A 12,721-nucleotide genomic window follows, 5' to 3' on the forward strand; every position below is an offset into this window, starting at 1 on the left:
TCAAGAGTCTTCTCCAACACCACAGTTCAAAAGCATCAATTCTTCGGTGCTCAGCCTTCTTCACAGTCCAACTCTCACATCCATACATGACCACAGGAAAAACCACAGCCTTGACTAGACGAACCTTTGTTGGCAAAGTCATGTCTCTGCTTTTGAATATGCTGTCTAGGTTGGTCATAACTTTCCTTCCAAGGAGGAAGCGTCTTTTAATTTCATGGCTGCAATCACCATCTGCAGTGATTTTGGAGCCCCCAAAAATAAAATCTGACACTGTTTCCCCTGTTTCCCCATCTATTTCCCATGAAGTGATGGGACCGGATGCCATGATCTTCGTTTTCTGAATGTTGAGCTTTAAGCCAACTTTTTCGCTCTCCACTTTCACTTTCATCAAGAGGCTTTTTAGTTCCTCTTCACTTTCTGCCATAAGGGTGTGTCATCTGCATATCTGAGGTTATTGATATTTCTCCCGGCAATCTTGATTCCAGCTTGTGTTTCTTCCAGTCCAACGTTTCTCATGATGTACTCTGCATATAAGTTAAATAGCAGGGTGACAATATACAGCCTTGACGTACTCCTTTTCCTATTTGGAACCAGTCTGTTGTTCCATGTCCAGTTCTAACTGTTGCTTCCTGACCTGTATACAGATTTCTCAAGAGGCAGGTCAGGTGGTCTGGTATTCCCATCTCTTTCAGAATTTTCCACAGTTTCTTGTGATCCACACAGTCAAAGGCTTTGGCATAGTCAATAAAGCAGAAATAGATATTTTTCTGGAACTCTCTTGCTTTTTCCATGATCCAGCGGATGTTGGCAATTGGATCTCTGGTTCCTCTGTCTTTTCTAAACGCAGCTTGAACATCAGGAAATTCACGGTTTCACATATTGCTGAAGCCAGGCTTGGAGAATTTTGAGCATTACTTTACTAGCGTGTGAGATGAGTGCAATTGTGCGGTAGTTTGAGCATTCTTTGGCATTGCCTTTCTTTGAGATTGGAATGAAAACGGACCTTTTCCAGTCCTGTGGCCACTGCTGTTTTCCAAATTTGCTGGCATATTGAGTGCAGCACTTTCACAGCATCATCTTTCAGGATTTGAAATAGCTCAACTGGAATTCCATCATCTCCACTAGCTTTGTTCATAGTGATTCTTTCTAAGGCCCACTTGACTTCACATTCCAGGATGTCTGGCTCTAGGTCAGTGATCATACCATCGTGATTATCTGGGTCGTGAAGATCTTTTTTGTATAGTTCTTCTGTGTATTCTTGCCATCTCTTCTTAATATCTTCTGCTTCTGTTAGGTCCATATCATTTCTGTCCTTTATTGTGCCCATCTCTGCATGAAATGTTCCCTTGGTATCTCTAATTTTCCTGAAGAGATCTCTAGTCTTTCCCATTCTGTTGTTTTCCTCTATTTCTTTGCATTGATCACTGAGGAAGGCTTTCTTATCTCTTCTTGCTATTCTTTGGAACTCTGCATTCAGCTGCTTATATCTCTCCTTTTCTCCTTTGCTTTTCGCTTCTCTTCTTTTCACAGCTATTTGCAAGCCCTCCCCAGACAGCCACCAGGTGGCTCAGTGGGTACAAAATCTGCCTGCAATTCAAGAGACTCAGGAAATGCAGGTTCGACCCCTGGGTCAGGAAGATCCCCTGGAGGAGGGCATGGCGACCCACTCTAGTAGTGTTGCCTGGAGAATTCCATGGACAGAGGAGCCTGGCAGGCTATAGTTCATAGGGTCACAAAGAGTCGGACATGACTGAGCATGCATGCACAAACAAAACCAGCAATGTAGAAAGGTTTCAGTCACCATATCCTTGCCAGTGCTTGTTATTTTCCATTTTTTAAAAAAAAATTGTAACCCCCTAGTAGGCCTAGTCAGAGAAGGCAGTGGCACCCCACTCCAGTACTCTTGCTTGGAAAATCCCATGGACGGCGGAGCCTGGTAGGCTGCAGTCCATGGGGTTGCTAAGGGTCGGACATGACTGAGCGACTTCACTTTCACTTTTCACTTTCATACATTGGAGAAGGAAATGGCAACCCACTCCAGTGTTCTTGCCTGGAGAATCCCAGGGACAGGATAGCCTGGTGGGCTGCCGTCTATGGGGTCACACAGAGTCAGACACGACTGAAGCAACTTAGCAGTAGCAGTAGGCCCAGTGTTATCTTATAGTGGTTTTGATTTGTATTTTCCTAATGGTTAGTGATACTGGACATGCTTATTGGCCATTTGTATATCTCCTTTGAAGAAATATCTGTTTAAGTCCTTTGACCATTTGAAAAATTGAGTAGCTTGTCTTTTGTTGAGTTGTAAGAGTTCTTTATATATTTTGGACATTACACCCTTCTCAGACATATGATTTGTAACAATGTCCTTTCATTCTGGAAGGTTGTCTTTTCATTGTGTTTGTTTATGTTCTTTGATGCATAAAAGTTTTTGATTCAGGTGAAGTCCAGTTTATCCATTTTTTCCTTTTCTTACTCATGCTTTTCATGTTATATCTAAAAATCCACTGTCAAATCCAAGGTTTTGAAGATTTCCCATATATTTTCTTCTAAGTGATGTATGTTATGTTTATATCATTGATCTGTTTTGAGTAAATTTTTATATATAGTATAAAGTAGGGGTCCAAATTCATTCTTTTGCATGGTAACATCCAGTTGTACTGGAATCTATTGATAAGACTGTTCTTTCCCCATTTGATTATCTTAGCATATCTGTTAACATCAACTGACTGTAAATACGAGGGTTTTATTTCTGTACTCTCAGTTCTATTCCACTTATCTCATTCTAGCTTTTCTGATTCATTCCTTTGCAATACTTTTATCACCTTTTTACAATCTCATATAATGGTGCTCATTTAAAGCAAAAAGACAACTGGGCAGGAAATTGACAGAAAGGTGCTGTTTTGAGTTACTATAAGAGCATCTTTTTTTTTCCATAAGAATAAATGTGTATTGCCTCTCAAGTGTATGAAGACTTGAAGAGAGGTCAAATGAGTTCTTAAAACAAAATATCTGTGTTTTGCAAATAATGAGACATTTTCTCTGATGTTAATATATTGATTATTAGAAAACACTAAACTTTTATTTAAAAGTGTCCATGATCCTTATGTTTCAAGACAGGCAAAGCTGTACCTTACACTAAAAGTTGCAGGTGGTCTTTGTATTAATATATTCTTGTAGTTATACAATTTAACATTGCAAGATTTTTTTACTATCTGCTCCCAGGAATTTACCACAGTGCCATGCACATAGTGGGTACTCTGTAAATGCATGCTAATAGAACAAATGAATCTCTCTGAAATATATTTCTCTTAATTTCCTATCCAAAATATGTACTAATACATACATATTATCAATATAATTTATTTCCCTTTACACGGGCATCAGTCATTTTGTTTTCTCCCAAATAACCTCATGTCCTTCTAAGCAAATTGATTTTAGCCATTATTATAAATTATTTTGTGGCATTTAGTTTATACTCATAAATCCATCATGAAACATCTCACAGTATTCTCTGTTTAGAATTGGTATCCACCAATTATGAATAGGAGTTGAGTTTAGTTGATTGAGAAATAAGTGATAATTCAGAGGAATCTGCGAAAAGAACTGGCTCCATTAACTCAGAAGGCATCTCCTGCATGGGCCACATTTCTACCCAGATGAATGACGGAGCATATGTCTTCTGACTTCCTTTGCTGTCTATAGATCTTCTCTGTCTGTAGTTATACCAAAACTGATGGATCATTTCTTTGAATGGTCTTGTGGTAAGAGTATAGAGAATCGGGTTCAAAGCACTGTTGATAGGCAGAATAAAAATCACTACCCAAGAGGTTATGGTACCTAGAAGAGAAAAATGAAATTCGTTGAGTTTCTGTGGATGTTTACAAGGTATGTAAATGTCTTTTCCTTAGTTCTCCCCCAGCTGTCTTTTTAGTCTTAATTTTTCACCCCTGATGTCACATAATCAAATACCAAGTCTACATGTAGTTCCAGGATGTTTTTCCAGGGTGCTAGTATTTGAGGGGGTGCTGACATTTCACCCTGTATATTGTCACCCTGCTTATTTAACTTATATGCAGAGTATATCATGTAAATTCTGGGCTGGATAAAGCACAAGCTGAAATCAAGATTGCCAGGAAAAATTCAATAACCTCAGATATGCAGATGATACCACCCTTATGTGGTGGCAGAAAGTGAAGAACTAAAGAGCCTCTTGATGAAGGTGAAAGAGGAGAGTGAAAAAGTTAGCTTAAAGCCCAACATTCAGAAAACTAAGAGCATGGCATCTGGTCCTGTCACTTCGTGGCAAATAGATGGGGAAACAGTGGAAACAGTGGCTGACTTTATTTTTTGGGGCTCCAAAATCACTGCAGATGGTGATTGCAGCCATGAAATTAAAAGATGCTTACTCCTTGGAAGGAAAGTTATGACCAACCTAGACAGCATATTAAAAAGTGGAGACATTACTTAGCCAACAAAGGTCCGTCTAGTCAAAGCTATGGTTTTTCCAGTAGTCATGAATGGATGTGAGAGTTGGACTATAAAGAAAGCTGAGTGCCAAAGAATTGATGCTTTTGAACTGTGGTATTGGAGAAGACTCTTGAGAGTCCCTTGGACTTCAAGGAGATCCAACCAGTCCATCCTAATGGAAATCAGTCCTGAATATTCATTGGAAGGACTGATGCTGAAGCTGAAACTCCAATAATTTGGCCACCTGATATGAAGAACTGACTCACTGGAAAAGACCCTAACACTGGGAAAGATTGAAAGCAGGAGGAGAAGGGGACGACAGAGGTTGAGATGGTTGGATGGCATCACTGACTCAATGGACATGAGTTTGAGTAGTGGGAGTTGGTGATGGACAGGAAAGCCTGGTGTGCTGCCGTCCATGGGGTTGCAAAGAGTCGGACACAACTGAGCGACTGAACTGAACTGACATTTCAAGGAACAGTTTTCTGCCTAAGTAACCTCCTGAATATATCAACAAAAGAATTCTAGTAGCTAGAAATGTGTTTTTGTTTTTTTTTTTTTAACCAGGTGATTACATATTACTCTGATATGATTCAATTTTAGGAAAAACAATATTGTTTAGTATTTAAATCATACCTTTGCAAGTGCTTTAATTATTAGGTAGTGCATGTATTTCTTAGAATATATAGACTTATCCTTAATATATTTCTGGTATTTATTTGGTTTGAAAAACTGGTATGCATTTTTAGGCTTTTGACTAGCTATTTATTTCAATAAAAACATCTTTGGCTAAACTTATCTTAAAATTACTGTAGTATATATGCAACTACCAAATCTTCAGATTTTCTTGATGATTTAATTTATGCTATGTTTCCTCTTGTACTTGTAAAATGTAAGGCACTATCACCACTAACCATGGGAAAAAGCAAAATTAAAGTTTTATGTTTATAAATTTTTAAAGTATGAATGCATATTGCAATATGCATAGTTAACAGGATTTTATACATTTTTATTGTGGAAATTATACATAACATAAAAATTTCCATTTTAACCATTTTTAAGTGTACAGTTCAGTGGCATTGACTACATTCAGATTGTTGTGAACCATCACCACCATCCATTTCCAAAGCTTTCTTGTCTTTCCACACTGAAACTCTGTGCCTTTATACAATAACCCCCCATACCTTCCTCCCCCTAATCCCTGACAACAGCATTCACAAAATTTCTGTCTTTGTGAATTTGATTACACTAGTTGCCTCATATAAGTGGAATCATACAGTATTTGTCCTTTTGTGACTGGCTTGTTTCAATAGCATAATGTCTTCAGAATCTATCCATATTGTAGCATATATCAGAAATTCCTCCCTTTAAAGGCTGAATAATAATCCACTGTGTGTATATAATATATTTGGTTTAAGCATTGACCAGTGATGGACACTTGGGTTGTTTCATTTCCACATTTTGGCTTCTGTGAATAATGCTGCCTTGCACTTGGGTGTGTGAATGCATGGTTCCCTAATTTCAGTTCTTTTGGGTATATATTCAGAAGTAGAATTTCTGGGTCCCATGGGAATTCTATGTTTAATTTTTTGAGGAACCACCATAGTGTTTTCTATAGCAGCTGTGCCATTTTACTTTCCTACAAGTACAAGAGTTCTAATTTCTCTACATCCTCACCAGTACTTGTTATTTTCTGTTTTTGAGAACAACCATCCTAATGAGTGTGGTGCACCTTATTTTGAAATATCAAGAGTGCCTTATCATCTCTCACACTTTGGGGTAATGTTCCTTAAATTGCTATGTATTCCAGGAATAAAAATTTCTTATGTTCTGGGAAAAATGAAGCAATTACTTGATAATCATATTGACCTGTGTTCCTCTCTGGTCATCTCGGCATGGAATTATTAAAATTTCAACACACTGAGTGTAATTTATTTGAGCAATTAATACACTGCTGCTGCTGCCGCTAAGTCACTTCAGTCGTGTCCGACTCTGTGTGACCCCATAGACGGCAGCCCACCAGGCTCCCCCGTCCCTGGGATTCTCCAGGCAAGAACACTGGAGTGGGTTGCCATTTCCTTCTCCAATGCATGAAAGTGAAAAGTGAAAGTGAAGTCATTCAGTCGTGCCCGACCCTCAGCGACCCCATGGACTGCAGACTTCAGGCTCCTCCATCCATGGGATTTTCCAGGCAAGAGTACTGTAGTGGGGTGCCATTGCCTTTCTGAATTAATACACTAGAGGATATCAGTGGTAGATTGGGTGGTAACAGAAGAACTTGGAAGACAGAATTGTGTAAATCACCCAATTAGAATAGCAAGAAGAAAAAATAATTTTAAGAAATAAGGATAGTTTAGAGGACTTCTGAGACAAGTATACAAATATTTGCATTATTAGGGGTCCCAGAAGGTGAAAAGAGACAGGAAGGGGGAAAATGTATTTGATTAAACAATGGCTGAAAATTTCCTCCACCTGAAGAAGGAATCAGATATCCAGATCCAGGAAGCACATAAAGTCCCAAACAAAATGAACTCAAAGAGATACACACTAAGGCATACAATAATTAAAATGGCAGGAGTTAAAGATACAGAGCGAATTTTAAAGGCAACAAGAAAAGACAAAGAGCTGCCTACAAGTTGATTTTTCAGAAGAAATTTGCAGGCCAGAAACGAGTGGCATGATGTATTTAAAGTGCTGAAAGAAAAATACCTATAACCTGGCAATGTTATCATTCAGAATTGAAAGAGCACCAAAGAGTTTCCCAAGAAGAAAAAAATTTAAAAATTCATCACTAGTAAGCCAGCCTTACAAGAACTGTCAAAGGGACTTTTCCAAGTGAAAAAAAGAAGGCCATAATAAAAAAATAATATATATGAGGAAAAAAATCTTATGGATAAAGGTAAATATATAGTAAAGGCAGTGGATCAACTATTTAAAAGAACTAATATGAAGATTAAAAGACAAAAGTTGTAAAATAAACATCAAATATAACTTAAACAGTTAATGCTGTAAAATAGACATCAAAATGAAACTTCACAGGGAAATAATAAAATGTAGAATAAAAAGTATATATATGTGTGTGTGTGTGTGTGTGTGTGTGTGCGTGTGTGTGTGTGTATGTATATATATATATATATTGGAAACTACAAACCATAAACGAACAACAGATACACACAAAAATACAAAGGGAAAGGAATCCAAACATAACACTAAAGAAAATCAAGGATAGATGCTAAAAGACAAAAAGGAAAACTATAAAAACAACCAGAAAACAAGCAGCAAAATGGCAATAAGTACATAACTGTGAATGATCACTTTAAATGTAAATGGACTAAATGCGCCAGAAGAAAGACATAGGGTGACTGAATGGGTTAAAAACTAAGCACCATCTGTATGCTATCTACAAGAGAGTCACTTCAGAATAAAGAGTCACACATACTGAAAATGAAGAGATGGAAAAGGATATTCCATGTAGATGAAAAGAAACCTGGGTTAGCAATATACATATCAGACAACACAGACTTTAAAGGGAAGTCTGAAGCCAAAGACAAAGAAGGGCACTTATATAATGAAAAGGGGTAAACCCAAGAAGAGGATATATAACATTTGTAAACACATATGTACCTAACACAGAAGCACCTAAATATATAAAGCAAATATTATCAGACATAAAGGGAGAAATTGACAGTATTACAAGATAGTAAGGGACATTAATACCCCACTCACATCAATGGCTATATCATCCAGACAGAAAATCAATAAGGAAACAGTGGCTTTAAGTAACACATTATATCAGATGGACTTAATAAATATCTACAGAATATTCCATTAAAAACAGAAGATTAATAATCTCAAATGTGCAAATAACCTTTTCTAGGATAAATCACATGCTAGGCCACAAAACAAGTCTTCATAAATTTAATAAGACTGAAATCATATCAAGCATCTTTTCCAACCACAATAGTATAAAACTAGAAACCAGTTACAGGAAGAAACTGGAAAAACACAGATGAGTAGATTAAACAACATGCTACTAAAAACCTAATGGGTCAACAAAGAAATCAAAGAGGAAATAAAAATATCTTAAGATGAACAAAAATAGAAACACAACCCTACAGAATCTATGGACTACAGCAAAAGCAGTTCTAAGAGGAAAGTTTATAGTGATTCATCACCACCTCAAGAAATAAAAAATTCCAAATAGACAACCTAACTTTCTAACTAAAGGAACTAGAAAAAGAACAAACATGGGCCTAAGTTAGTAGAAAGAAGGACGTAATAAAGGTCAGAGAAGAAAGAAATGAAATAGAGACTAAAAACAATAGAAAAGAACAGTGAAATTAAGAGTTTGTTTTTGAAAAAAATATTGATAGATCTTTAGCCAGACTCATCAAGAAAAAAGAGAGGAATCAAAATGGATAAAATTAGAAATGACAAAGTAGTTACAATTGGTATCATATAAGTACAATCATCAGAGAAGACTACAAACAGTTATATGCCAACAAATTGGGCCATCTACAAGAAATGGATACATTCCTAGAAACATAAAATCTTATAAGAGTGAATCAGGAAAAATATGGGAAAAGGTATTCCATGCAAATGGAGATCAAAAGAAAGCCAGAGTAGTAGTATTTATATCAGACAAATGGCTTTAAAATGGAGAGTGTTACAAGCGACAAAGACTCTTACTACCTAATAATGAAGGGATCAAATCAAGAAGAACAGAACAATTAAATTTCCTGCATTAGCAGACAGTTTCTTTACCACTGATCTACCTGGGAAGCCCAGCAATACAAGCTTACCTCAGGAAATAAGAAAAATCTCAAATAAACAACCTATACATATGGGATATATGGAAAAAAGAACAAACGAAATTCAAAATTAGTAGAAGGAAATGAATCATAAGAATGAATCATAAAAAACAGAGCAGAAATAAATGAAATAGAGACTCAATATACAATAGAGAAGATCAATGAAACTAAAAGCTGGTTCTTGGAAAAGAGAAACACAATTGATAATGCTTTAACCAGACTCATAAAAAAACAAGGAAGAGGATCAAAATCAATAAAATCAGAAATAAAAAAGAAGTTACAACTGACATCATAGAAATACAAAGATCATAAAACAACTACGAAAAACAATATGCCAATAAAACAGACAACCTAAAAGAAATGGACAAATACTTAGAAAGGTACAATCTCTCAAGACTGAACTAGGAAGGAATAGAAAATCTGAACAGACCAATTACAAGTACTGAAATTGAATCTGTGATTAAAAACCCCCAACAAAAGTCCAGGACCAGATGTATATTTTTATATACCAATTATGAACTATCAGAACATGAAATCAAGAAAACCATCCCACTTACACTCAAATCAAAAAGAATAAAATACCTAGGAATAATCTAACAATGAAGTGAAAGACCTGTATTCTGAAAACTGTAAGACACTGATGAAAAAAATTGAAGATAATACAAATACATGGAAAGATATACCATATTCATGGATTGGAAGAATTAATATTGTCAAAACGTCCATACTACTCAGTGCAATCTATAGATTCAATGCAATTCCTATCCAAATACCCATGATATTTTTCACAGAACTAGAACAAAAAATACTAAAATTTGTATGGAACCACAAAAGATCCCAAATAGCTAAAGCAATCTTGAGAAAGAGGAACAGAAGTGGACGTGTCATACTTCATGACTTCCAACTATACTACAAAGCTACCATAATCAAAACAGCACGAGGACTTTCCTGGTACTACAGTGATTAAGAATCTACCTGCTGGGACTCCTGGTGGTCCATTGGTTAAGATTCTGAGCTCCCAATGCAGTGGGCCCAGGAATTAGATCCCACATGCTGCAACCAAGAGTTTGCATGCTGCACTAGGACTTGGCAAAGACAAATAAATAAAAAATAAAAGAATCTACCTACCAAGGCAGGGGACATTTTTTTCAATCCCTAGTCTGGGAACTAAGATCCCACATGCCACGGAACAGCTAAGCCCATGCACCACAATTACTAAGCCTGCATGCTGCAACCTACTGAAGCCTCCGTGCTCCACAATCACAGAAGCCACTTCAATGAGAAGAAGTCTATACACAGCAACTAGAGAGTAGTCCCTGTTCATTGCAACTAGAGAAAGCCCATGCACAACAATGAAGAGCCCGTGCATGAAAAGCCCATGCACTACAACAAGGACCCAGAAAAGCCAAAAATAAATACATAATTAAAAAAAAAAAAAACAGTATGGCACTAGCACAAAACAAAGACAGAGTCAATGGAACAGAATAGAGAGCCCCAAAATAAACCCACACATTTATGGTTAATTCATCAATTCTTTGGCACTCAGCTTTCTTCACAGTCCAACTTTCACATCCATACATGACCACTGGTAAAACCATAGCCTTGACTAGACGGAACCTTTGTTGGCAAAGTAATGTCTCTGATTTTGAATATGCTATCTAGTTTGGTCATAACTTTCCTTCCAAGGAGTAAGCGTCTTTTAATTTCATGGCCGCAATCACCATCTGCAGTGATTTTGGAGCCCCCAAAATAAAGTCTGACACTGTTTTCACTGTTTCCCCATCTATTTCCCATGAAGTGATGGGACCGGATGCCATGATATTCGTTTTCTGAATGTTGAGCTTTAAGCCAACTTTTTCACTCTCCACTTTCACTTTCATCAAGAGGCTTTTTAGTTCCTCTTCACTTTCTGCCATAAGGGTGGTGTCATCTGCTTATCTGAGGTTATTGGTATGTCTCCCGGCAATCCTGATTTCAGCTTGTGCTTCTTCCAGCCCAGCATTTCTCATGATGTACTCTGAACTGTGGTGTTGGAGAAGACTCTTGAGAGTCCCTTGGACTGCAAGGAGATCCAACCAGTCCATTCTAAAGGAGATCAGCCCTGGGAGTTCTTTGGAAGGAATGATGCTAAAGCTGAAATTCCAGTACTTTGGCCACCTCATGTGAAGAGTTGACTCATTGGAAAAGACTGATGCTGGGAGGGATTGGGGGCAGGAGGAGAAGGGGACGACAGAGGATGAGATGGCTGGATGGCACCACTGACTCAATGGACATGAGTTTGAGTGAACTCTGGGAGTTGGTGATGGACAGGGAGGCCTGGCGTGCTGTGATTCATGGGGTTGCAAAGAGTCGGACACAACTGAGCGACTGAACTGAACTGAACTAAATGTATGACAAAGGAGGCAGGAATATACAATGTGAAAAAGGCAGTCTCTACAATAAGTGATTGTTGGGAAAGGCGCACAGGTACACTGAAAAGAATAAAAATAGAACATCACATTATACCTTATACAAAAATAAATTAAAAATGGATTAAAACCTTCAACGTCAGACCTAAAGCTGTAAAACTAGAAGAAAACATATGCAGTAGACCCTCTGACATTAATGTTAGCAATATTTTTTGGTTTCTATTTCCTCAGCCTAGGGAAACAAAAATTAACAAATGAGACCTGATAAAACTAAAAAGCTTTTGTACAGCAGAAGAAGCCATTGACAAAATAAAAGGTAACTACTGAATGGGAGAAGATACTTGCAAAAGACGTGACTGACAAGCGGAAATATCCAAGATACATAAAGAACAAATACAACTCAGTATAAAAAAAATCTGTTTAAAAAATAGGAAGAAGACCTGAGTATTCATTTTTCCAAAGAAGACTTATGGATGGTCAACAGGCACAAGAAAAAATACTCAACAACCCTAATCATTAGAGAAATTCAAATCAAAACCACTGTGAGATATCACCTCATACCTGTCAGTGTGGCTATCACCAAAAAGACAAGAAATAACAAATGTTGGTGGGGATGTGGAGAAAAGGAAACCCTTGTACACTGTTGATAGGAATATAAATTGGTGTAGCCACAATGTAAAATAGTATGGAAGTTCCTCAAAAAATTAAAAATAGAACTTCTATACAATCCAGCAATTCCACTCCTTGGTATATATCCAAAGAGAGTGAAAACACTAATCCAAAATGATACATGTATCCCAATGTTCATTCCAATGCTGTTCTCAATAGACATGATATGGAAGCAACCTAAAAGGCCATTGACGGATGAATGAATAAAAAAGATGTGGTATATAAACACAATGGAATATTACTCAAGCTTAATAAAAAAAAGAATTAAATTGTGCCATTTATAACAACATGGATGGCCCTGGAGGGTATTAGGCATAGTGAAATAAGTCAGAGAAAAACAAATACTATATGTTTTCTCACTTCATT

The 12,721-nt window shown here is 37.0% G+C and overlaps 1 protein-coding gene across 5 annotated transcripts in view; it reads right to left on the reverse strand.

Moving 5' to 3' along the window:
- Nucleotides 1-3,051: 3,051 nt before the first annotated feature.
- Nucleotides 3,052-12,721, reverse strand: part of RXFP1 (relaxin family peptide receptor 1) — a 127,729-nt gene continuing 118,059 nt past the window's right edge. For all 5 annotated transcript variants that reach the window (XM_010813809.4, XM_005217633.5, XM_002694415.6 and 2 more), the window contains one exon: nucleotides 3,052-3,837. In XM_010813809.4, coding sequence (XP_010812111.2) covers nucleotides 3,536-3,837 — 302 coding nt within the window. In that variant the 3' untranslated portion in view covers nucleotides 3,052-3,535. The remainder of the gene's footprint in view (nucleotides 3,838-12,721) is intronic.

This window comes from Bos taurus, chromosome 17 (assembly GCF_002263795.3).
Source record: "Bos taurus isolate L1 Dominette 01449 registration number 42190680 breed Hereford chromosome 17, ARS-UCD2.0, whole genome shotgun sequence".
NCBI lineage: Eukaryota > Metazoa > Chordata > Mammalia > Artiodactyla > Bovidae > Bos > Bos taurus.